This window comes from Amblyraja radiata, chromosome 3 (genome assembly GCF_010909765.2).
Source record: "Amblyraja radiata isolate CabotCenter1 chromosome 3, sAmbRad1.1.pri, whole genome shotgun sequence".
NCBI lineage: Eukaryota > Metazoa > Chordata > Chondrichthyes > Rajiformes > Rajidae > Amblyraja > Amblyraja radiata.
The window spans coordinates 57461825-57489763 of record NC_045958.1 but is presented as its reverse complement, the minus strand read 5'-3'; the positions used below and the strand labels follow the sequence as shown (position 1 = coordinate 57489763).

The following is a 27939-nucleotide window of genomic DNA, read 5'->3' as shown; positions in this document are numbered from 1 at the left end:
GCATAGAGAGAGAGAGAGCGAGAGAGCGAGAGAGCGAGAGAGCGAGAGAGCGAGAGAGAGAGCGAGAGAGCGAGAGAGCGAGAGAGCGAGAGCGAGAGAGAGAGAGAGAGAGAGAGAGAGAGAGAGAGAGAGAGAGAGAGAGAGAGAGAGAGAGAGAGAGAGAGAGAGAGAGAGAGAGAGAGAGAGAGAGAAACAAACAAGATGAGAGTTTTAGTAATATATAGATAGATTGATAGATATAGATGTGTTGAGTGTCAATTGCTATGGATAATGACCTCATTTGCTTGGGGATGAGGTGGAACAATAAAAAACACAAACAACTGTAATGTCATCACTTGCTATATTACCAGAATCAATCCAAGCATGGAAAATGACAAACTTGGTAAAGGTAGATTCGATCAGGGAAGATTACTGAAAAAATGGTGACTGGTACATTTCCACAATTACTCCTGGGTTGCAACTTGAGTTTAAGAAGGAAATAGAACTGAACAGTTGAGACAGTGCTATAAACAAATGGCATGCCGAAACTTGGGTGGGAATTATCTGAAGGAGAAAAGTTGCAGTGAGCTGAGTTATTGGCGAAGAAATAAGACTGGGGCTGGCAGATGTCTTACAACTTAGTTCTTTCCTTTGATAAGTAAGCAGAAAAAAATCATGGCAACTGAAGCAAAAACCTTTTTTGAAATCTAATTGGGTTACTGTGACCAACCTTCTAATCAGAAATCTCTGAAACATGTTTGGACTAAGCTAATTAATGGACTCCTGGATACAGTTTAGCTTAATTTACTTTTGTTTATGAGAATCAGCATGCGAGTAGGCCCATCAGCCCACCAAGACCATGCTGACCATATATTGTTTTTTTATTATTAGTAATTTAACACCATTAGGTATGAAATATTGCGAATTCATAATGATTTTAACATAAAGGATTCATTGAATGGTACATTATGTATTATAAAAAAGACTATGATATGCCTTGTAATTGAGCACTGAGGAGAAATTGATTTTGTGTTCTTGACAGAAAGGGCTAAGAGAACTGCCTCCACGATGCAGAGTCCAACATCTGACTCTGCTGGGTCCTACTGCTTCCCCCCCCCCCCCCCCCCCCCCCCCCCCCTCCAGGGAACCTCAGTAGTGATGGGTCTTCCCCTTCCCCCTCTTTTAACCAGGTTATCCCGACCACACCCCACCCGTTCAATAGTCCTCAGTCTCCCATCCTCTCTGAATCCCCCCCACCAGATCTCGCCTCGGCTTTTGTCCACTCCCCGGCCCACCTCTGACCCCAACTCCCACCCTTGGCGTGTCTTCACCATCCCCCCTGACCTCCACCTTTCTGATATGGAACGGTCTGTCCTCACCTTCATTCCCCACCGCCCCCCACCTCAACGAGTTCTGGGTCAGCCACGACGTAGAGCTTTTCTTTTGTCGCCTCCACCTCCGTGCCTTTTTCTATGGGAAAGATTCCTCACCACCCAGTGATGACCACTTCTCCTGTCTCCACCAGCCCCCCCCCCCCCTCTTGGACTCCCCAGAATAGCCTTCTACCCTCTCTAGACCTCTTTATTTCTAACTGCCGGCGTGACATCAACCGTCTCAACTTTTACACTCCCCTTACCTATTCCAACCTCACCCCCTCTGAATGTACCGTCCCCCGCTCACTCTGCAGCAACCCTGACATTATAATCAAACCCGCTGACAAAGGAGTTGCCGTGGTAGTCTGGCTTGCTGACCTCTACCGGGCTGAGGCCAGGCGACAACTCAGACACCTCCTCCTACTTATCCTTGGACTATGTTCCCACAGATGAGCACCAGACCTTAATCTCAAACACCATTACTGATTTCATCACTTCTGGCTGTCTGCCTTCCACTGCCCCGCACAGCCCATTTTTACCTTATCGTTTCCCAGCCCCGCACAGCCCATTTTTACCTTCTCCCCAAAATCCTTGCAGACCCATTGTTTCTGCCTGCTCCTGTCCCATGGTAATGATTTCCACCTACCTCGACTCCATCCTATCCCCCGTGGTCCAATCTCTCCCAACCTATATCTAAGATACCTCTCAAGCCCTTTCAATGAATGAATGAATGAATGAATAAGTTTATTTGCCAAGTATTCACATACAAGGAATTTGTCTTGTTGCTCTGCCCGCAAGTGACAGCGTGACATACAGTGACAGTTAGGAATGACACATAAAACATTAAACATCATTAATAAAACATTATTGATTAAACATGTGAATTAAAATAAAATACCAGAGCAAAAGGAGGCTACAGATTTTTGTTATTGAGTAGAGCTACAACTCGTGGAAAAAAGCTGTTTTTATGTCTGGCTGTGGCAACTTTGACAGTCCGTAGTCGCCTTTAATGACTTCCGCTTTCTGAGCCCCCACTCCCTCGTCTTTAATATGGACATTCAGTCACTCTACACCTCCATCCAAACCAGGAAGGCCTTAAAACCCGCTGTTTCTTCCTCGACCGTAGGACCATCCAATTTCCCTCTAGTACCACTCGACTCCACAAGCGGAGCTGGTCCTCACCCTCAACAACTTCTTCCTTGACTCTTCCCACTTCCTCCAAGTTCAAGACGTAGCTATGGATACCCGCATGGGCCCCAGCTATGCTTGCCTATTTGTAGGGTAGGTTGAACAATCCCTGTTCCAGGCATACACTGACCCTATCCTCGAACTCTTATCTCCATTACATTGATGAGTGCATCGGTGCTACCTCCTGAACCCATGCAGAACTCATGGACTTCATCAACTTCACCACCAATTTTCATCCTGCACTCAAATTTACTTGGACCATCTACGACACCTTCCTCCCCTTTCTTGATCTCCACAGGTCTCCATCACAAGTAATCGACCCCCTTAACTTGACTGACATCTAATTCCAAACCCACTGACTCCCACAACTATCTTTAACTACACTTCTTCCACCCCCCCCTACTTCCTGCAAAGAATCTATCCCCTACTCCTAATTCCTACACTACTGCCGCCATCTGCGCCCAAGATTGAGGTGTTCCACTACTAGACTATCCGCGAATGTCCTCATTCTTTAAGGATACGGGGATTCCCCTCTCGCAATCATAGATGAGGGCCCTCACATCATGTCTTTCCTCAGGTATCCCCACAGCTCCTGCCCTTGCTCCCCCTCCCCTCTAGTCGCAACAGAAGACAAGAGTCCCTCCCTAGTCCTTACCTTCCACCCCATCAGCTGTCGCATACAACAACATTAATCCTCCCAAATTTCCCGCCACCTCCACGGGATCCCACCACTAGCCACATTTCCAATCTCCACCCTTTTCCGCCTTCGCAGAAAGACCGTTCCCTCTGTAACTCCCTGGTTAACTCATCCCTTCCCACCCAAACCACCCCCTCCCCAGCTACCTTCCCCTGCAACCGCAGAAGATGCAACACCTGTCGCTATACCTCTTCCTTCAATTCTGTCCAGGGACCTCGACAGTCCATTCAGGTTAGGCAAAAGTTCACTTGCACCTCCTCCAACCTCATCTACTGTATCTGTTGTTCAAGATGTGGACTCTTATACATCGGCGAAACCAAACGCAGACTGGGCAATCGTTTCACGGAACACCTTCCCTCAGCCCACGTGAACCAACCTGTTCTCCCGGTTGCTGGACACTAATTCTCCTTCCAATTCCTACACAGACATTTCTGTCCTCGGCCTCCTCCATTGTCAGAGTGAGGCTAAACGGAAATTGGAGGAACAGCATCTCATATTTTGCTTGGGCAGCTTACAGCCCAGTGGTATGAATATTGATTTCTGTCACTTCAGGTAGCGCCAGCATCCCCTCCATCTCTATCCCTCCCCCACCCAAGTTGCACTAGATTCTCATTTTCATCCTACAAACAGCTTACAATGGGCTTTTTCCTCTTATCATCATTACTTTTTTTCATATCTTTCATTCATTGTTCTTTATTGCTCCACACTGCCATATATATCTCTCGTTTCCCTTATCCCTAACCAGTCTGAAGAAGGGTCTCGACCTGAAACGTCAGCCATTCCTTCTCTCCAGAGATGCTGCCTGTCCTGCTGAGTTACTACAGTTTTTTTGTGTCTATCTTCGGTTTAAACCAGCATCAGCAGTTCCTTCTTACACATTTTGTGTGCAGTTTATATTGGAGAAAGAATATTATTAGAGTACCACAAACAATAATGCCCTGTAAACATGCAGGAAAGCAGTTGGATAAACAACCTGTTTTACTGATTAATCCTAAATAATGTTGGAGCTCATTGTAGGATTGTCCAGGCCGCTGTGTCTCCGCTCTCCGGCCGCTCCTCATCCGCCGGCAAAACGCTAGAGTAACTCAACAGGTCAGACAGAATCTCTGGACAAAAGGAAAATATTACAATAGACAATAGACAATAGGTACAGGAGGAGGCCATTTGGCCGTTCGAGCCAGCACCGCCATTCAATGTGATCATGGCTGATCATCCCCAATCAGTACCCCGTTCCTGCCCTCTCCCCGTATCCCCTGACTCTGCTATTTTTAAGAGCCTTATCTAGCTCTCTCTTGAAAGCATCCAGAGAACCTGCCTCCACCGCCCTCCGAGGTAGAGAATTCCACAGACTCACCACTCTCTATGAGAAAAAGTGTTTCCTCGTCTCCGTTCTAAATGGCTTACTCCTTATTCTTAAACTGTGGCCCCTGGTTCTGGACTCCCCCAACATCATGGAACATGTTTCCTGCCTCTAGCATGTCCAAGGCCATAACAATCTTATATGTTTCAATGAGATCCCCTCGCATCCTTCTAAACTCCAGAGTGTACAAGCCCAGCTGCTCCATTCTCTCAGCATATGACAGTCCCGCCATCCCGGGAATTAACCTAGTAAACCTACGCTACACTCCCTCAATAGCAAGAATGTCCTTCCTCAAATTAGGGGACCAAAACTGCACACAATACTCCAGGTGTGGTCTCACTAGGGCTCTGTACAATTTCAGAAGGACCTCTTTGCTCCTATATTGGATTCCTCTTGTTATAAAGGCCAACATGCCATTCGCTTTCTTCATTGCCTTCTGTACCTGCATGCTTACTTTCATAGGCTGATGTACAAGGACCCCCAGATCCCGTTGTACTTCCCAACTTGACGCCATTTAGATAGTAATCTGGGGGTCCTTGTACATCAGTTTTGGGTTGGGTCTGAAAAAGGTTCCTGCACACCTTTGGAATGTGGAAGGAAGCAAGAGCACCCGGAGAAAACCCATGCGATCAAAGGTAAAAGGAGCAAACTTCATACAGACAGCACCCATATTCAGGATCAATTCAGGATCTCTGGCACTTTTAGGCAGCAACTTTATGGCCAATGCCCCATAGTCTTGAACTGAATTAAAACTTACAGTAGCTGTAAAGGGAGACATAGCGTCACTTAGAGATTTAAGACTGAAAATGGATAGTTTCTTTTTTTTTAGTAACCAAAGTTATCAATGTATACTTTTTTCTGTGTTGGAAAACAAAATATAGTGGCACAGCTGGTAGACTTGCCGCCTCACACGCCAGAGATCTGCGTTCGATCCTGTCCTCGGGCACTGTCTGTGTTGAATTTGCTCATTCTTCCTGCAAGCGTGTGTGTTTCCTTCCCCATCCCAAAGACGCATTGGCTTTGTAGGTTAACTTGTCTGTGCAAAATTGTGCTGAATGTGTAGGGAGTGGGTGAGGAAAGTGGGATAACAGAACTTGTGTGTATGGGTGGTAGACAAAGTGAGTGCAAATTAGAGCATCTGGGACAAACCTATACTGTTACAGGGAGAGTGTGCACACTCCACATGGGCAGCACTGGAGATCAGAATTAAACCTGGGTTATTGGAGCTGTGAATTACATGCATGAAATTGTATAATTGGAAGTTTCAGCATGCTAAATGAGCTAAAGGTTACTGATTTCATCAAAAGGATGAATTTATGTTAAATGCAATTCAGTGCTTCTTAAAAACATGCATTACACCAGTGTATTTCTGGGCAGGTATTGCATAATGTGTCTAGAATCCTACCTTGCTTATCACGGGATAGATTAATGTGTTCAACAAATTACAGTAACCTCCATAATGTTTGGGACAAAGACCCATCATTTATTTATTCGCCACTATACTCCAGAATTTGAGATTTGTAATAGTAAAAGTCAAGTGGTTAAAGTGCACATTGTCAGATTTTATTAAAGGGTATTTTTATACATTATGGTTTCACCCATAATGAAATTGTAGCTGTGTTTATACATATTCCCCCCACTTCAGGCCCCCCTAATGGTTGGGGCACATGGCTTCACATGTGTTTGAAATTGCTCAGGTGTGCTTAAATGCTCCTTAATGCAGGTATAAGATAGCTCTCAGCACATAGTCTTTCCATTACCTTTGGAAACTTTCATTGCTGTTTATCAACATGAGGACCAAAGTTGTGCCAATGAAAATCAAAGAAGCCATTATGAGTGAGAAACACGAATAAAACTGTTAGAGACATCAGCTAAACCTTAGGCTTACCAAATTCAACTGTTTGGAACATCATTAAGAAGAAAGAGAGCACTGGTGAGCTTACTAATCGTAAAGGGACTGGCAGGCTAAGGAAGACACCCACAGCTGATGACAGAAGAATTCTCTCTATTATAAAGAAAAATCCCCAAACACATGTCCGACAGATCAGAAACACTCTTCAGGAGTCAGGTGGGGATTTGTCAATGACCACTGTCCGCAGAAGACTTCATGAACAGAAATAAAGAGGCTACACTACAAGATGCAAACCACTGGTTAGCTGCAAAAATAGGATGGCCAGTTAACAGTTTGCCAAGAAGTACTTAAACAAGCAACCACAGTTCAGGAAAAAAGTTCTTGTGGGCAGATGAGATGAAGATTAACATATATCAGAGTGATGGCAAGAGCAAAGTATGGAGGAGAGAAACATAGAAACATAGAAAATAGGTGCAGGAGGAGGCCATTGGGTCCTTCGAGACAGCACCGCCATTCATTGTGATCATGGCTGATCGTCCCCTATCAATAAACCGTGCCTGCCTTCTCCCCATATCCCTTGATTCCACTAGCCCCTAGAGCTCTATCTAACTCTCTCTTAAATCCATCCAGTGATTTGGCCTCCACTACCCTCTGTGGCAGGGAATTCCACAAATTCACAACTCTCTGGTTGAAAAAGTTTTTTCTCAACTCAGTCTTAAATGGGCTCCCCTTAATTCTAAGACTGTGGCCCCTGGTTCTGGACTCACCCAACATGGGGAACATTTTTCCTGCATCTAGCTTGTCCAGTCCTTTTATAATTATATATGTTTATATAAGAATCCCCTCATCCTACTAAACTCCAGTGAATACAAGCCTAGTCTTTTCAATCTTTCCTCATTTGACAGTCCCGCCATCCCAGGGTCAATCTCGTGAACCTACGCTGTCCCTGTAAGCCAACTTTCAGTGACCGGTGTACAAGGACACCAGGTCTCGCTATACCTCCCCCTTACCTAACCTAACCCCATTGAGATAATAATCTGCCCCCTTGTTTTTGCCACCAAAGTGGATAACCTCACATTTATCTATATTATACTGCATCTGCCACGCATCTGCCCACTCACTCAACCTGTCCAGGTCACCCTGCAACCTCCAAACATCCTCTTCACAGTTCACACTGCCACCCAGCTTTGTGTCATCCGTAAACTTGCTAGTGTTGCTCCTAATTCCCTCTTCCAAATCATTAATATATATGGTAAACAGTTGCGGCCCCAACACCGAGCCTTGCGGCACTCCACTCACCACTGCCTGCCATTCTGAAAAAGACCCGTTCCCTCCTACTCTTTGCTTCCTGTCTGCCAATTTTCTATCCACGTCAACACCCTACCCCCAATACCACGTGCTCTCCTTTTAGTCACCAGTCTCCCGTGCGGGACCTTATCAAAAGCTTTCTGAAAGTCTAGATACACTACATCCACTGGCTCCCCTTCATCCATTTTACTTGTCACATCCTCAAAAAATTCCAGAAGATTTGTCAAGCATGACTTTCCTTTCATAAATCCATGTTGACTTGGATTAATCATTTTACTACTATCCAAATGCCCCATTATTGCCCCTTTAATAATTGACTCCAGCATCTTTCCTACCACCAACGTCAGGCTAGCTGGTGTGTAATTACCCGTTTTCTCTCTCGCTCATTTCTTGAAAAGTGGGATAACATTAGCTATCCTCCATTCCACAGGAACTGATCCTGAATCTATTGAACATTGGAAAATTATCACCAATGCGTCCACTATTTCTAGAGCCACCTCCCCGAGGACCCTGTGATGCAGTCCATCAGGCCCAGGGGATTCATCATCCTTCAGTCCCATTAGCCTACCCAATACTATTTCTCGCCTAATGAAAATTTATTTCAGTTCTTCAACCCCCTTAGATCATCTGTCCTCCAGTACATCTGGGAGATTGTTTGTGTCTTCCTTAGTGAAGACAGATCCGAAATACCTGTTCAACTCTTCTGCCATTTCCTTGTTCCCCATAATAATTTCACCCGTGTCTGCCTTCAAGGGACCCACATTTGACTTTGCTACTCTTTTTCCCTTAACATATCTAAATAAGCTTTTACTGTCCTTCTCTATGTTCCTGGCCAGCTTCCCTTCGTACTTCATATTTTCCCCCATTGCCCGTTTTGTTTCCTTCTGTTGTCCTATGAAAGTTTCCCAATCCTCTGGCTTCCGGCTACTCTGCTGTGTTATTTTAAGAATCCAAAGCATATCACCTCATGTGTGAAACACGGTGGTGGGGGTGTTATGGCCTGGGCATGTATGGCTGCTGAAGGTACTGGCTCACTTATCTTCATTGATGACACAACTGCTGATGGTAGTAGCATAATGAATTCTGAAGTGTATAGACACATCATATCTGCTCAAGTTCAAACAAATGCCTCAAAACTCATTGGCCGGCAGTTTATTCTACAGCAAGACACTGATCCCAAACATACTGCTAAAGCAACAAAGAGTTTTTCAAAGCTAAAAATTGGTCAATTCTTGAGTGGCCAAATCAACCACCCAATCTGAACCCAATTGAGCATGCCCTTTATATGCTGAAGAGAAAATTGAAGGGGACTAGCCCCCAAAACAACCATAAGCTAAATATGGCTGCAATACAGGCCTGGCAGAACATCACCAGAGAAGAAACCCAGAAACTGGTGATGTCCATGAATCGCAGACTTTAAGCAATCATTGCATGCAAAGGATATGCAACAAAATACGAAACATGACTACTTTCATTAACATGACATTGCTGTGTCCCAAACATTATGGTGCTCTGAAATGGGGGGACTATGTATAAATACTGCTGTAATTTGTATATGGTGAAAACAAAATGGATAAATATGGCCTTTATTAAAATCTGACAATGTGCCCTTTTAACACATGTGCTTTTTATATTACAAATCTCAAATTGCGGAGTACAGAGGCAAATAAATAAATGATGGATCTTTGTCCTAAACATGTAAGGCACTGTATTTCCTTTTTATTATACCAAGAAGCTGCTGTTTGTTTAAGATAACAATTCCATTGGTGTTGTGACACTGCTGAGCCTCTCAGCATTGTTCTTGCATTTTACCTATTGACCTAATTCAATGGCCTAGAACTTGTTATATATCATAATACATACTGTTCCCACATTGCAAGCGCCTGACTTATTGATATCAAAACGTGCAAGTGAGTTTTCATAACCTTAAATGCAAAAATCCAACTTTTATTCTTACAAATGGCAAAACTACTTTCTTCTCTCTACTTTTAGTAATCATTTGTTCTTATTAGTCTGAAATGCTTTTGCCATTTATTGAAATGCAGAGGATGTATGGTTACCACGTCGTCTTTTATTTGGTATTTTCCAACTTAATGGATGAAATTAACTTGCAGAAGTCCTAAAAACAGAGGTTGTTTGCTTCCCTGGGATGGCCTGCGTTGATAAAATATAACTGCAAATGCCTAGAATCTGAAGTATAACCAGACAAAGTTGGAAAATCTGGATGGTTCATTGAGGACAGGCCAAATAAATTGCTGTCAAAACGCAAATAAAACAACCAGGTGAACAATTTTTTAAATGGTCAGAATTAATGTAAGAAGAGAGAAAAGAGACCCACTAACACAAAACAAGAAGTTAAAGAACTTAAGGTGCTTACCTAGAACAGTGGCAAATTTCGTAAACCCCCGCACCATTTGCGCGCCTGTACAATTAGAAGCGTAGAATAGGAAAAGTATTAGGATTGTGTAGGAAAGAACTGCAGATGCTGGTTTAAATCGAAGATATATACAAAATGCTGGAGTAACTCAGCGGGACAGGCAGCATCTCGAGAGAGAAGGAATGGGTGACGTTTCGGGTCGAGAGCCTTCTTCAGAATATAAAAAGTATTATATGGCCTGGTGCATTTGGGAGGAGAATGTTCCAAATGGATATTGAGAGATTGAGTGGTTATTGAGTGGAGCAAATGTTGTTGTGGTGTGTTGGATTGACTTACGATCCGACCCAGAAACATTTTGTTTCCTCACCAAAATTATTGATGCAGTTCAATATTGGGCCCCAGCTATTTTAGACCTGAAGGACATGCTCTTCACCATGCAAGGCTAATTCAGAATGGGTCTTGTCTGCTGCTAAGTGTTTTACTGGTGAGCTCATGGATAATATATTTTTGAACTCTGGAAATTGTCTATACCATGCTTTCAAAACATTGATGAAATTTGAGGCAAAGATATTTGTTTTCCAAAGAGAATACTTAATCTGTTTATCGTTTTTGCATATCTTCAGTATAAATTAATAAGTCCCATATTATTTTGGTTCATTCAATTACAGAACTACAAAAAGGCATCAAACATTTTATGGTGGGAGTCCAACCAACCCAGTTGGGGTTTGTCACATTTCAATGGCAGACCCATTCTGTAAGAGAAGCAGAGAGGTAAGCATCACACAGGTGAATAACCTGCCGTCTCATTTATTTGAATCAGAATAGACAACAGAAAATAGACATTAGGTGCAGGAATAGGCCATTCGGCCCTTTGATCCAGCACCGCCATTCAATGTGATCGTGGCTAATCATCCCCAATCAGGGGTTCCTGCCTTCTCCCCATATCCCCTGACCGCTATTTTTAAGAGCCCTATCTAGCTCTCTCTTGAAAGCATCCAGAGAACCTGCCTCCACCGCCCTCTGAGGCAGAGAATTCCACAGACTCACCACTCTCTGTGAGAAAAAGTGTTTCCTCATCTCCGTTCAAAATGGTTTAATCCTTATTCTTAAACTGTGGCCCTGGTTCTGGACTCCCCAACATCGCGAACTTGTTTCCTGCCTCTAGCGTGTCCAACCCCTTAACAATCTTATATGTTTCAATGAGATATCCTCTCATCCTTCTAAACTCCAGAGTGTACAAGCCCAGCTGCTCCATTCTCTCATATGACAGTCCCGCCATCCCGGGAATTAACCTTGTAAACCTATGCTGCACTCCCTCAATAGCAAGAATATCCTTCCTCAAATTAGGGGACCAAAACTGCACACAATACTCCAGGTGTGGTCTCACTAGGGCTCTGTACAACTGCAGAAGGACCTCTTTGCTCCTATATTCGATTCCTCGTGTTATAAAGGCCTACATGCCATTCGCTTTCTTCACTGCATGCTGTACCTGCATGCTTACTTTCATAGACTGATGTACAAGGACCCCCAGATCCCATTGTACTTCCCCTTTTTCCAACTTGACGCCATTTAGATAATAATCTGCCCTCCTGTTTTTGCTACCAAAGTGGATAACCTCACATTTATCCGCATTAAAATTCATCTGCCATGCATCTGCCCACTCCTCCAACCTGTCCAAGTCACCCTGCATTCTCATAGAATCCTCCTCACAGTTCACACTGCCACCCAGCTTTGTGTCATCTGCAAATTTGCTAATGTTACTGTGAATCCCTTCATCCAAATCATTGATGTATATTGTAAATAGCTGTGGTCCCAGCACCGAGCCTTGCGGTACCCCACTAGTCACTGCCTGCCATTCTGAAAGGGACCCGTTAATGCCTACTCTTTGTTTCCTGTCTGCCAACCACTTCTCTATCCATGTCAGCACTCTACCCCAATACCATGTGCCCTAATTTTGTCCACTAATCTCCTATGTGGGACATTATCAAATGCTTTCTGAAAGTCCAGGTACACTACATCCACTGGCTCTCCCTTGTCCATTTACCTAGTTACATCTTCAAAAAATTCCAGTAGATTAGTCAAGTAGATCTGAACCTGAAATATATGGCTATAATACTGATACAACAATTAATAAAATTTCTTTATATGCAGATGATGTTTTAATTTACATTACAAAACCGGAAATTAGTATTCCCAACCTGCTAAACATTATAACTAAGTTTGGTGCATTTTCTGGGTATAGGATTAATTGGGATAAAAGCGAGATTATGCCAATAACAGGAATAAATCTAAATACATTACAACAATACCCATTAAAAGTAGTTACAGACAAACTTAAATATTTAGGGATTAACGTAACTAAAACTCATAACTCATTAATAAAATCCAACTATCCTCAACTATTAGATAAACTTAGAAAAAATATTTTATATTGGAAAACACTTCCTATATCCATGATTGGTAGAATAAGTGCCATAAAGATGGTATTTCTACCGCAGTTGTTATATTTGTTTCAGGCTATTCCTTTTTTTCTTCCGAAAACTTTTTTTTTAAAAATTGATAATATTGTCAATAGTTTTATTTGGGATTATAAAAATCACAGAATAAATAAAAAACATCTATGCAAAGCTAAGATAAATGGAGGATTAGCACTTCCAAACTTTTTATATTATTTCTGGGCTGTTCAGATTAAGAATATGAATTTCTGGTGGGTAAATATGGATCATGAACCGACATGGTTAAATATAGAAAAGGAAGACTGTCTACCTTTCAATGTAGGTTCGATAATTTTTGCACCAACGGAAGTACAAAAAAAATATTATAAAGACAACCTAATAATATATAATAATAGACGTATTTGGAAACAAATAGTTAAGACTCTACATTTGGATAATCTCTCATTTAGATTACCAATTATGAATAATCCATCGTTTAAACCTGCTATATTAGATGGGGGGTTTAAACAATGGGATGATTTAGGAATTACAAGGATAGAACACCTTTATAGAAAAGGAAAATTTCTTTTATTCCAGGAGTTACAAGATATTTATGGATTGTCTCCACAACATTTGTTTAGGTATTTACAAATTAGAGATTATATTAAATCCAATACATAAGATTATAAAAATAAAGAAGCAGGATTGTTAGACGAACTGTTTAATTTACATCCAAATACAGAAAAATTAATAGCCTATATATATAACATCATTTTGGATAAGGAGAATCCAATAACGGAAACATATCGTCAAGCATGGGAAAATGAAATGGGATTGGCTATAACAAAAGAAAACTGGGAAGAAAGTCTACAACGAATACACCGGTGTTCATTAAACGCCAGACATATACTGATACAATTTAAAGTATTATATAGGTTACACTATTCGAAAACTAAATTAAATAGTATTTTTCCGAATCTCTCCGCTATTTGTGATAAGTGCAAGAAAGCAGAGGCAAATTTAATACATAGTTTCGTTACATGTCCTAAATTGAATTATTACTGGACAGAAATTTTTAAAGTTATTTCTGAAGTCATCAAAGTTAAATTGGACCCTAACCCAAAGCTAATAATATTTGGAATTCCGGATTTACATCTATCACTTACAGTAAATCAAAGAAATTTCTTTGATTACTGTTTGATAATTGGGAAAAAAATCATATTGAAATTTTGGAAGGGAACATTATCCCCCACAACCAAAATGTGGGCAACAGAGATGATGGAGACGTTACATCTGGAAAGAATTAGATTTGTCCTATTGGACAAGTATAATTCTTTTGAACAGATATGGTCTCCATATATACAGTATTTAGAGAAGTAGCTGTTCTTGGCAACACAGCTCGGCGTGCACCCTGCGGGATTTGGTGAGAATAATTCATTTTTGGAATTAACATATATGTCTTTATTGATACTATCACTTGTAGTAGTGTTATTAATAATACATATTGTGGTTACTCAAATTTTTTTTTTTTTTTTTCGTTTCTCTTTTCTTTCTTATATATAATCAAATTATTATTTAATCACTCTCTTAATGATTTATAACTGTTCTATTCTTTCTCTATCATTATTTCTAAAAAAATAGTAGATAAGTATTACTAGTGTTTTACTTAATGCAAATTGAATTAATTTGATATAAAGTTGTTTGAAGCATTGTAATTGATTATCTTTAATAAAAAAATATATCAAAAAAGATTAGTCAAGCATGATTTCCCCTTCGTAAATCCATGCTGACTCGGACCAATCCTGTTACTGCTATCCAAATGTTCGGCTATCTCATCTTTTATAATTGACTCCAGCAACTTCTCCACCACCGATGTCAGGCTAACTGCTCTATAATTCCCTGTTTTCTCTCTAAAAAGTGGGATAACGTTAGCTACCCTCCAATCCAAAGGAACTGATTCTGAGTCCATATAACATAGGAAAATTATCACCAATGCACCCACGATTTCTAGAGCCACTTCCTTAAGTACCCTGGGATGCAGACCATCAGGCCCTGGGGATTTATCAGCCTTCAGTCCCATCAGTCTATCCAACACCATTTCCTGGCTAATGTGGATTTCCTTCAGTTCCTCCATCACCCCAGATCCTCTGGCCACTACTATATCAGGAAGATTGTTTGTGTCCTCCTTAATGAAGACAGATCCAAGGTACCTTTTGAACTCACCTTCCATTTCCTTGTTCCCCACAATAAATTCACCTTTTTTGGTCTTCAAGGGTCCAATTCTGGTCTTAAATATTTTTTTCCTCTTCACATACCTAAATAAACTTTTACTATCCTGCTTTATATTCTTGGCTAGCTTATCTTCGTACCTCATCTTTTCTCCCCGTATTGTCTTTTTAGTTATCTTCTGTTGTTCTTTAAACACTACCCAATCCTCTTGCTTCCCGCTCATCTTTGCTACGTTGTACTTCTTCGCTTTAATTTTTATACTGTCCTTGACGTCCCTTGTCAGCCATGGTCGTCCCTTTCTCCCCTTGGAATCTTTCTTCCACCTAGGAATGAACTGATCCTGCACCTTCTGTATTATTGCTGGAAACACCTGCCATTTTTGTTCCACTGTCATCCCTGCTAGTGTATCTTTCCAGTCAACTTTGGCCAGCTCCTCCCTCATGGCCCCATAGTCCCCTTTATTCAACTGCAACACTGACACCTCCGATCTACTCTTCTCCCTCCCCAATTGTAGCTTAAACCTGACCATGTTATGGTCACTGCCTCCTAATGGCTCATTAACCTCAAGGTCCTTTATCAAATCCAGTTCATTACATAACACTAAATCCAGAATTGCCTTCTCACTGGTAGGCTCCAATACAAGCTGTTCAAAGAATCCATCACAAAGGCACTCTACAAAGTCCCTTTCTTGGGGCCCAGTCTACCTGCATGTTGAAATCTCCCATAACAACCACAGCATTACTTTTGCTACATGCCAATTTTAACTCCTGATTCAACTTGCGCCCCATGTCCAGGCTACTGTTTGTGGGCCTGTAGATTAGTCCCATTAGGGTCTTTTTACCCTCACAATTCCTTAGTTCTATCCATACTGACTCCACATCTCCTGTTTCAATGTCACCCCTTGCAAGGGACTGAATTTAATTCCTCACCAGCAGGGCAACCCCTCTGCCCACCTGTCTGTCTTTTCGATAGGTATACCCTTGAATATTCAGTTCCCAGCCCTGGCCCTCTTGCAGCCATGTCTCAGTAATTCCCACAACATCACACTTGCCAGTTTCTAACTGAGCCTCAAGCTCATCCACTTTATTCCTTATACTTCGTGCATTCATATACAGCACTTTGACCTCTGTATTCACTTCCCCCCTTACTCTGTTGTCCATTCTCGAGCTTTTCTTCCCATTAATTCGAGAATCTTTTGTAATTTTTCCTGTCGTCACTTCCCCTTCAACTCCATCTTTATACTCCCAATTTGTCAATCCCTCCCCCCCACTATTTAGTTTAAACCCACACATGTAGCCCTAGCAAACCTGCCTGCCAGAATGTCAGTCCCCCTCCAGTTAAGGTGTAACCCGTCCCTTTTGTACAGGTCACCCCTACCCCAGAAGAGATCCCAGTGGTCTATAAATCTAAATCCTTGCTCCCGGCACCAGCCTCTCAGCCACACATTCAGATCCCCTATCTCCCTGTTCCTGTCCTCACTAGCACGAGGAACTGGAAGCAATCCAGAGATAACCACCCTAGAGGTCCGGCATTTCAGTCTTCTTCCCAACTCTCTGAAGTCATGTTGGCGAACCTCGTTCCTCTTCTTCCCGATGTCGTTTGTACCTACGTGCACAACTACTGCTGGCTGTTCACCTTCTCTCTCGAGGATGTTCTGAATTTGGCTCGTGACATCCTGAACCCTGGCACCAGGGAGGCAACAGACCATCCTCGCGTCCTGTCTGCCGCCACAGAATCTCCTGTCTGCTCTTTCGGACAATGGAGTCACCCACCACTAGGGCTCTGCCCAATGCCGGTCTCGCCGGTCGAGTCCCATCTCTAGGATTGGAGCCACCGACGTGTCCGATTGGAGCCACTAGGGTCTCGTCACCCATTCCTTCTCTCCAGAGATGCTGCCTGTCCCACTGAATTACTCCAGTTTTTCATGTGCACATTCGGTTTAAACCAGCATCTGCAGTTCCTTCCTACACATTTTGTCAGATACCCAATGAGAATCCCAAAGAAAAATACTTCCAATGTGATAACTTCTATCCTGTTCTCAGGGCTGCAGCTCAGTAAACAATGGAGACTATTAAAAGTGGAGCCATACCTTTGTATTAAAAACATTTGTATTAATTGCTGGTAATATCCAAACAATTGGTTAGAAATTTTCAGAAATGTGATGCTTTTATCCACATTGCTGATGAGTGATGATCTTCAGCTTCCTAATTGTTTTATAATTTCCATTTCAAGGTGTTAATAGATGTTGTGAAGAAGCTTGGTATTAAGCACCATACTAAGGGAACCATGGTTACAATTGAAGGACCGCGTTTCTCCTCTCGAGCTGAGAGTCTGATGTTCCGTCAGTGGGGTGGTGATGTCATCAACATGACCACAGTTCCAGAAGTTGTACTAGCTAAAGAAGCAGGCATCAGCTATGTGAGCATTGCCATGGCGACTGACTATGACTGCTGGAAGGAAAGTGGAGATGTGGTTAGTATTGTGTCTATAACAATGTGTCATATTTCCATCAAGTTAACAATAATCTTCCAGGCAGAGTTACTGCTGTTTGACTTGCTGACTTGGGTAAGTTATCCCCTGCTGTGGTTTTCCATAAACTTTTCTTGGCTTGTCTGATGGGTTGGCAAGGTGAGAGGGCCACAGCCAGTCACTTTAAAGGATAATAGTTTTTGTGACATTCTAATTCCAACCCTGTAAATAAAATAGAAGTGGGAAACTGAGGCATCATTCAGTCTGTCTATATTCTTTCTCTTCCCCTGGACCGAGACTCGTGTTGAATATTCAATCCCACTTCAGAGTGCCTGCATGTGGTCTGTAGCATCGTATCTTGTCATAGTATAGTAACACATGGTTAATGAATGCTGTTATACTACGGATAACCTTATTGCAAACACAGACTGTTCATGGTGATCAGAGAAAATCTGTGCATCATGTATAATATGAGTTCTGGAACTGATCCATTGTTTTATATTTCTGAACCTATAGGACTTCTTGTAAAAATTCTCGGTCTAGAGGTAGTTTTCTAAATGAGCAGGTGGACCTAATCTGGATCCAGATACTGAAACATTTTGTAACTTACATAACTCCTTGTGTTCATTTTACAGTTCATGCAAATAACGGAAACCAAGTCAGAAAATGGTCAATTAAAGTTATCAAGCATAAAAGCTTTTCAAAAGTGAGGCGATGTGCTGAATATTAAAATGGATGTTGTAGTTCCCCCCCCCCCCCCCCCCACCGTATGATTCTGTTATGAGAGTTATCATGAAAAGTCAAATAAATGCAAGACTGATGGACCTCAGTGCAGACTTTATATGGACAAGTCACGTCTCTATTTCATAGTTTTTCATATACCTTCATTAGGGTTTTTCATAAAAATTTGAATAGAGTGTTAGCGTTGTCTAACCTTGCTTGACCCCACTCTGCTGTGGCTCTATTCATTAGAATATGGCTTGTGTGCTATCATGTGCAATACGTACAATGGAGACAAATGTCTGAGAGCCTTCTCTATTTGAGAAGTATTCTCTACATTCCTTCTTAGTTGATAGAGGCAAAAAATAAGTAAAGCTGAAGAATGTGTGTATAGTGATTGATTCCAATCCCTGCATTTTTAGAGTTTCCACATGTTGAAGATTGTACCTATTGTACCTCTCGATGGACAAATCCACACTGCATTTTGAGGAGCTGAACTTCTGTCGCTAGAAGGAAATTGAGAATCATGGTGATGGTTTTCCTTGTGATAGAAAAAGAAATCAGAAACAACAGAAATATCATTGTGTAGTTACTGCAATTTTATTTTAATCCTGTTTTTTAAATTATTTATCGCATGTTTACAAATGCAGTACAATTTTTTGAAAGGAAAAGGAAAAGTATTTCATCCCGGGATCTTCTGATGTGGATATTGAAATTCACAAACTACTTTAATAGGATATATTCCACTTCATGTTGCAGCACATTTAGGAGATATATAGTGGAAAACCCTGTGCCTCTGGTCCTTGTGAAACCCTCACATTGCAAACTCTTTCCAAGAATGTTAAAGGGGATAGATCTTGGAGACAAAACTCATTGTTATATATGTGCTGCAGATCTTGTAAGAGCTGCAATCAATGAGCATGATATATGGGCGTTAATCTGGTAACTATCACTTAAGAACTCAATCTAATGGCATCATATACTGCAATAGATTATAGTGATCAGTTGAAATCTCAAATGAAGTAACATCCCCACGAAATTGCTGGAAGAAATAACGCGGCACCAAATTCCTTCAGGGAAAGAAATCTGACATGCTGATTTAATCTAGCCCATATGTGACACCAGCCCCACGAATCTGGTTGACTCTTAACTGCTTTGTTACTTCAGAGAAGATTGGGGATAGATGATACGTAGTGGAAATCCTATCAATTTCAGCACCCTGTGAATGAATGGGGAAAATACCAGCATGGAGATTTTATACATTAAGAAGCATTAAAAAAAATTTTTTTGTACCAAGCCCAGTAGCAAGATGGTTTTGATACGATGGCTGTTAAGTGCCAATAATGTGTTTTTCAATAATTGAAATTTGGTCACGTTTGTAATGTGGGAAAACTCCACAGCCATTGTGCAGTCAATAAACTCCCAGAAAACACAAGGTGTTAACAATAAGCCAAGCTGTTTCAATAACATTGTTTGAGGGAATATTATTGTATAGCAAACTACAATGGAGATGATTTCCCGGCTCATTCTCAGGATTATGGGATTTGTTATGTGGACACAAAAAAACAGATGGGAAATCAGTATTAGAACTTCAACAGCACAGCACTCCCTCTGATACTATGCTCAAGATACTCAAGTAGGACTTGAACCTAAACCCTACTAATACAGAGGCAAGAATGCTCCCAACTTAAGCAGAAGAGGAATATAATTCACAAAACGAGTGTGCTGTACAAGAAAGCTATTTCTTACATGAAGTTTTACACTCTGAAGAAACTGCATGATAATTGGAGATTATTTCTTGGCCAAATTTTGCTTGTTTTCTCTCGAACACCAGAGGTTGAGGAGAAACCTGATAGATCCATACAAAATTATGATGGGCGTAGATGGGGTAGAGGGTCAACCTTTTTCTCATGGTGGGAATGTCAAAGACTAGAAGCATTGCTCTAAGGTAAGAGAGGCAACATTTGAGGAGATAAAAGTAGATTGTGGGGCAGGTTTTTTTACACTGAGGCTGGTCGGTATCTGGAGCACGCAGCCAGGGGTGGTGGTGGAGGCAGGTATAATAGTGGTGTTTAAGAGGCTTTTAGATAACCTCATGGATAGGCAGGGAATGGAGGGATACAGGCAAAAGATGTTAGTTTATCTTGGTATAATGTTCTTCACAGACATTGTGGGCCAAAGGACCTATTTCTGTGATTAATTGTTCTAAGTTCTAATTGCAGTGGTGATTCCCCCCTGGTTAATTTATCTAATGAATTAAAATGTGTTTGTGTCCACTACAAGTGAAATGTGAGTAGTATACTCAAGCTTTGTTTGCTGGGGAAGGATAGTTTCTGCAGTTCCTGTAACTGACCCCGGTAATGTCCCCAGGCGCTGATTTTTTTAAAACTCACTGTTCATAACGATACCACATCCTTCTCACTTCCTGTACCTGAGTGTTTGCTAAGCCAGCTGCTGGTGAAATCCTTGCCAGAAAAGACTTAGCCATCCCCGGAATCATAGTGGCAATGTTCCGCTTTCCGGATATCAGCTGAGCTCTTGAACCATTGAGTATTGTTGATAGCTTGGATTCACTGCGACCCGTTGAACTTGTTTATTTGGGAGGATAAGATTTAGGTTAAATTGGGGAGGGAAAGGTGGCTATAAGGAAATCAGGGCATGATCTTCTGCTTTGAAATGACTTAATTTGCAATTTCATAGTATAATTTAACATTGTTGGCAATGCTGCAGATATTGTTCTTGCAGGGCTCTGGAAAAGTTTATTGCTGGCCGAGTCAGTATTTGCTGAATCACACTTGTGGTTTGGCACATCTGTCTTTACTCTTTACGTAGCAGAATAGTAGGAATGTCAGCCAGTGCGGTGGTTCTCTATATTAATAATTCAAGATTCAAGATTCAAGAGAGTTTATCGCCATGTGTCCCAGATAGGACAATGAAATTCTTGCTTTGCTTCAGCACAACAGAATATAGTAGGCATGAATACAGAACAGATCAGTGTGTCCATTATACCATTATATAAATATATATACACATGAATAAATAAACAGATAAAGTGCAAATAGATAATGGTCTATTAATGTTCAGAGTTTTGTTTCAGTTGAGTTTAATAGCCTGATGGCTGTGGGGAAGTAGTGTTCCTGAACCTGGACATTGCAGTCCTCAGGCTCATGTACCTTCTACCTGAAGGTAGCAGGGAGATGAGTGTGTGGCCAGGATGGTGTGGGTTCTTGCTGATGCTGCCAGCCTTTTTGAGGCAGCGACTGCGATAGATCCCCTCGATGGTAGGGAGGTCAGAGCCGATGATGGACTGGGCAGTGTTTACTACTTTTTGTAGTCTTTTCTGCTCCTGGGTGCTCAAGTTGCCGAACCAAGCCACGATGCAACCGGTCAGCATGCTCTATACTGTGCACCTGTAGAAGTTAGAGAGAGTTCTCCTTGACATACCGACTCTCCGCAATCTTCTCAGGAAGTAGAGTCGCTGATGTGCTTTCTTTATAATTGCATCAGTATTCTCGGACCAGGAGAGATCTTCAGAAATATGCACGCCCAGGAATTTGAAGCTCTTGACCCTCTCCACCATCGACCCGTTGTTATAAACGGGACTGTGGGTCTCCATCCTACCCCTTCCAAAGTCTACAATCAGTTGCTTGGTTTTGCTGGTGTTGAGGGCCAGGTTATTGTGCTGGCACCATTTGGTCAGTCGGTCGATCTCTCTTCTATACTTTGACTCGTCTCCATCAGTGATACGTCCCACAACAGTGGTGTCGTCGGAGAACTTGATGATGGAATTTGCACTATGACAGGCTACGCAGTCATGAGTATAGAGTGAGTACAGCAGGGGGCTGAGCACGCATCCTTGAGGTGCGCCCGTGCTGATTGTTATCGAGGCTGTCACATTTCCACCAATACGAACAGTCTGTTGTCTGTGGATGAGGAAGTCGAGGATCCAATTGCAGAGGGATGCGCAGTAACCCAGATCTGAGAGCTTGGTAACCAGCTTGGAGGGGATGATTGTATTAAATGCCAAGGTGTAATCAATGAATAACACCCTGACATATGAGTTTTTGTTGTCCAAGTGGTCCAGAGCGGAGTGGAGAGCCAGCGAGATCGCATCCACCGTTGATCTGTTGTGGCGGTTGGCAAACTGCAGTGGGTCCAGGTTTTTGTCGAGGTAGGAGTTGATTTGCGCCATGATCAACCTCTCAAAGCACTTCAACACCACTGGCGTTAGTGCCACTGGTCGATAGTCATTGAGGCACGTCACCTTGCTCTTCTTGGGCACCAGTATAATTGATGCCCTTTTAAAGCAGGTGGGAACCTCAGACCTCAGAAGTGAGAGGTTGAAAATGTCTGTAAAAACTCCAGCCAGTTGGTCCTCACAGGTTTTTAGAACACGACCAGATATACCATCAGGTCCAGGTGCTTTTCGAGGGTTCACCCCCCTGAAGGATTTTCTGACGTCGGCCTCTGTGACTGAGACTGAAATACCATCACAGCGAATGGGTGCAAGAGCAGAGAGGCAGAGGGGTGTAAAATGAGGGTAGAAGCAATAGTTAGCAAGGTGAAAAGTAAAAGTGGCAGGCAGACAAATCCAGGGCAAAAATCAAACAGGGCCACTTTTCAACATAATTGTATAAGGGGTAAGAGTGTTGTAAAGACAAGCCTGAAGGCTTTGTATTTTAATGCAAGGAGCATTCATAATAAGGTGGATGAGTTGAATGTGCCGATAGTTATTAATGAATATGATATAGTTGGGATCACGGAGACATGGCTCCAGGGTGACCAAGGCTGGGAGCTGAACATCCAGGGATATTCAATATTCAGGAGGGATAGACAGAAAGGAAAAGGAGGCTGGGTAGCGTTGCTGGTTAGAGAGGAGATTAACGCAATAGAAAGGAAGGACATTAGCTTGGAGGATGTGGAATCGATATGGGTAGAGCTGCGAAACACTAAGGGGCAGAAAACGCTAGTGGGAGTGGTGAACCGGCCACCTAACAGGAGTTGGGGATGGCATCAAACAGGAAATTAGAAACGCGTGCAACAAAGGTAAAACAATTATAATGGGTGACTTCAATCTACATATAGATTGGGTGAATCAAATTGGCAGGGGTGCTGAGGAAGAGGATTTCTTGGAATGTATGCGGGATAGTTTTCTAAACCAACATGTAGAAGAACCAACGAGAGAGCAGGCTATTCTAGACTGGGTATTGAGTAATGAGGAAGGGCTCAGCACTTCAACTCCCCCTCCCATTCCCAATCCGACCTCTCTGTCCTGGGTCTCCTCCATTGCCAGAGTGAGCAACAGCGGAAATTGGAGGAACAGCACCTCATATTCCGTCTGGGGTCCTTGCGTCCCTTTGGCATCAACATTGAATTCTCCCAATTTGGCTAGCCCGTGCTGTCTCCTCCCCTTCCTTCACCCTCTAGCTGTCTCCTCCCACCCTCCCATCCGCCCGCCCTCGGGCTCCTCCTCCTCCTCCCTTTGTCCTTCTTTCTTTCCCCACCCCCTATCAGTCTGAAGAAGGGTTTCGGCCCGAAACGTCGGCTATTTCCTTCGCTCCATAGATGCTGCTGCACCCGCTGAGTTTCCCCAGCAATTTTGTGTACCTAGGGTTAGTTAGCAGTCTTGTTGTGCGTGGCCCCTTGGGCAAGAGTGACCATAATATGGTTCAGTTCTTCATTAGGATGGAGAGTGACATTGTTAATTCAGAAACAAGGGTCCTGAACTTAAAGAAAGGTGACTTTGAGGGTATGAGACGTGAACTGGCCAAGATAGACTGGCAAATGATTCTTAAAGGGTTAACGGTGGATATGCAATGGAAGACATTTAAAAACTGCATGGATGAACTACAACAAGTGTTCATCCCAGTTTGGCAAAAGAATAAATCAGGGAAGGTAGTGCATCCGTGGATAACAAGGGAAATCAGGGATAGTATCAAAACAAAAGATGAATCGTACAAATTAGCCAGAACAAGCAGGCTACCAGAGGACTGGGAGAAATTCAGAGTCCAGCAGAGGAGGACAAAAGGCTTAATTAAGAAAGGGAAAATAGATTATGAAAGAAAACTGGCAGGGAACATAAAAACTGACTGCAAAAGTTTTTATAGATATGTGAAGAGGAAAAGATTAGTTAATACAAATGTAGGTTCCTTGCAGTCAGAAACAGGCGAATTGATCATGGGGAACAAGGACATGGCAGACCAATTGAATAACTACTTTGGTTCTATCTTCACTAAGGAAGACATAAACAATCTGCCGGAAATAGCAAGGGACTGGGGGTTAAATGAGATGGAGGAACTGAGTGAAATCCAGGTTAGCCGGGAAGTGGTGTTAGGTAAATTGAATGGATTAAACGCCGATAAATCCCCAGGGCCAGATAAATTGCATCCCAGAGTACTTAAGGTAGTAGCTGCAAAAATAGTGGATGCATTAGTGATAATTTTTCCAAACTCTTTAGATTCTGGAGTAGTTCCTGAGGACTGGAGGGTAGCTAATGTAACCCCACTTTTTAAAAAGGGAGGGAGAGAGAAAACGGGGAATTACAGACCAGTTAGTCTAACATCGATGGTGGGGAAAATTCTGGAGTCAGTTATTAAAGATGCGATAGCAGCACATTTGGATAGTGGTGAATTCATTGGACATAGAAACATAGAAACATAGAAAGTAGGTGCGAGAGTAGACCACCAGGTCCGTCGAGCCCGCACCGCCATTCGCTCATGGCTGAACACTAAACAGACACACTTACCCACAAACAGTAGACACAAGACACAGAACACAAGACACTACCCTCCCCTTTATACCGCTATCACCCCTCTCCACCCCAAGAACCTCGCGATCTCCTGGGGGAGGCAAAAAACCGGATAAAAACCCAGGTCCAATTCGGGAAAAAAATCCGGGAAATTCCTCTCCGACCCCAATCCAGGCGATCGACACTTGTCCAGGAGATCACTCAGGTCTTACTATACTAACCATACCTAGGTCCATATCCCTGCCCTCTCCCCGTAGCCCCTTATCCCCTTGGCAGCTAAAAAACCATCTATTTTAGTCTTAAATATATTTAAAGTTTCTGCTTCCACTGCTCCCTGGGGCAGTGAATTCCATAAATTAACCACCCTCTGGGTGAAGAAGTTCTTCCTCATCTCAGTTTTAAAAGAGCCCCCCCTTATTCTGCAACTATGTCCCCTAGTTCTAGTTTCCCCGATCATTGGGAACATCCTCGGTGCATCCACCCGATCAAGGCCCCTCACGATCTTATATGTTTCAATGAGATCGCCTCTCATTCTTCTAAACTCCAAAGAGTAGAGTTCCAGCCTACTTAACCTTTCCTCATATGTCAATCCCCTCATTGCAGGAATTAATCTTGTAAACCTTCGCTGCACTGCCTCCAGGGCTAGTACATCCTTTCTTAAGTATGGACCCCAGAACTGTACACAGTATTCCAAATGTGGTCTCACTAATACTGTGTACAGCTGCAGCAAGACCTCCGTGTTTTTATACTCAATCCCCCTAGCAATAAAGGCCAAAACTCCATTGGCCTTCCTGATTGCTTGCTGCACCTGCATACTAACTTTTAGTGATTCATGTACTAATACCCCTAGATCCCTTTGCGTTGCATTACAACGCAGCTCCTCCTCATTTAGAAAATAACTTGCCCTATCATTTTTTTTCCCAAAGTGAATGACTTCACATTTATTAGTATTAAATTTCATCTGCCAAGTTGTTGCCCACTCACCTAGCTTATCTATATCCTTTTGCAGACTCTTCCTATCCTCCTCATCCCCTACTTTTCCTCCCATTTTTGTATCGTCCGCAAATTTTGATATATTACACTTGGTTCCCTCCTCCAAATCATTTATATAAATTGTGAACAACTGGGGTCCCAGCACCGACCCTTGCGGAACCCCGCTAGTTACCGGTTGCCATCCCGAGTATGAACCATTTATCCCCACTCTCTGCTTCCTATTTGTTAGCCAATCCTCTACCCATGCTAATATATTACCCCCAATCCCATAATTTTTTATTTTTAGCAATAGTCTCTTATGTGGCACCTTGTCAAAAGCCTTTTGGAAGTCCAAGTATACCACATCCACCGGTTCCCCTTTATCCACCCGGGTTGTTACTTCCTCAAAGAATTCGAGCAGATTCGTTAAACAGGACTTCCCCTTCACAAAACCATGCTGGTTCTGTCCGATGAAGTCATGTTTATCCAAGTGCCCCGTTAGTGTTTCTTTAATAATTGTCTCTAACATTTTACCCACCACCGATGTTAGACTAACCGGTCTATAGTTACCCGCCTTCTGTTTACTTCCTTTTTTAAATATAGGTGTTACATTGGCCATTTTCCAATCCACTGGGACCGTTCCTGCCTCCAGGGAGTTTTGGAAAATTATCACCAATGCATCCACAATCCCCACCGCTATCTCCCTCAAGACCCTTGGATGTAATCCATCAGGCCCAGGGGATTTATCCTCCTTCAGTCTCATTAATTTCCCTAATACCACCTCCTTGGTGATCTTAATAGTATTTAGCTCCTCCATTCCTACCGCCCCCTGTTTATCCAGCGTTGGAATATTTTTTGTGTCTTCTATGGTGAAGACTGATACAAAATACTCGTTTAATGCCTTTGCCATTTCCATGTTCCCCACCAACAACTCTCCAGTCTCACCCTCCAATGGACCAACGTTCACCTTAGCCACCCTTTTTCTTTTTATATAGCTATAAAAACTCTTACTATTAGTTTTGGACAAAGTCAGCATGGATTTATGAAAGGTAAATCATGTCTGACGAATCTTATAGAATTTTTCGAGGATATAACTAGTAGAGTGGATAAGGGAGAACCAGTGGATGTGTTATATCTGGACTTTCAGAAGGCTTTCGACAAGGTCCCACATAAGAGATTAGTATTCAAACCTAAAGCACATGGTATTGGGGGTTCAGTATTGATGTGGATAGAGAACTGGCTGGCAGACAGGAAGCAAAGAGTGGGAGTAAACGGGTTTAGGGGTAACATGAGGGGGAACTTCTTTACTCAGAGAGTGGTAGCGGTGTGGAATGAGCTTCCAGTGGAAGTGGTGGCGGCAGGTTCGTTGGTATCATTTAAAAATAAATTGGATAGGCATATGGATGAGAAGGGAATGGAGGGTTATGGTATGAGTGCAGGCAGGTGGGACTAAGGGAAAAAAGCTGTTCGGCACGGACTTGTAGGGCCGAGATGGCCTGTTTCCGTGCTGTAATTGTTATATGGTTATATGGGTCCTTTTCGCAATGGCAGGCAGTGACTAGTGGGGTACCGCAAGGCTCAGTGCTGGGACCCCAGCTATTTACAATATATATTAATGATCTGGATGAGGGAATTGAATGCAACATGCAAGTTTGCGGATGACACGAAGCTGGGGGGCAGTGTTAGCTGTGAGGAGGATGCTAGGAGGCTGCAAGGTGACTTGGATAGGTTGGGCGAGTGGGCAAATGCATGGCTGATGCAATATAATGTGGATAAATGTGAGGTTATCCACTTTTGTGGCAAAAACAGGAAAGTAGACTATTATCTGAATGGTGGCCGATTAGGAAAAGGGGAGATGCAACAAGACCTGGGTGTCATGGTACACCAGTCATTGAAAGTAGGAATGCAGGTGCAGCAGGCAGTGAAGAAAGCAAATGGTATGTTAGCATTCATAACAAAAGGATTTGCGTATAAGAGCAGGGAGGTTCTACTGCAGTTGTACAGGGTCTTGGTGAGACCACACCTGGAGTATTGCGTACAGTTTTGGTCTCCTAATCTGAGGAAAGACATTCTTGCCATAGAGGGAGTACAGAGAAGGTTCACCAGACTGATTCCTGGGATGGCAGGACTTTCATATGAAGAAAGACTGGATAGACTCGGCTTGTACACGCTGGAATTCAGAAGATTGAGAGGGGATCTTATAGAAACTTACAAAATTCTTAAGGGGTTGGT

The 27939-nt window shown here is 42.6% G+C and overlaps 1 protein-coding gene across 1 annotated transcript in view; it reads left to right on the top strand.

Annotated features, from left to right (window-relative positions):
- LOC116971033 (methylthioadenosine phosphorylase) overlaps nucleotides 1-27939 on the top strand; it is a 139700-nt gene that overhangs the window by 93729 nt on the left and 18032 nt on the right. The window contains exons 6-7 of the mRNA XM_033017832.1: nucleotides 10803-10905; nucleotides 17031-17270. Coding sequence (XP_032873723.1) covers nucleotides 10803-10905; nucleotides 17031-17270 — 343 coding nt within the window. The remainder of the gene's footprint in view (nucleotides 1-10802; nucleotides 10906-17030; nucleotides 17271-27939) is intronic.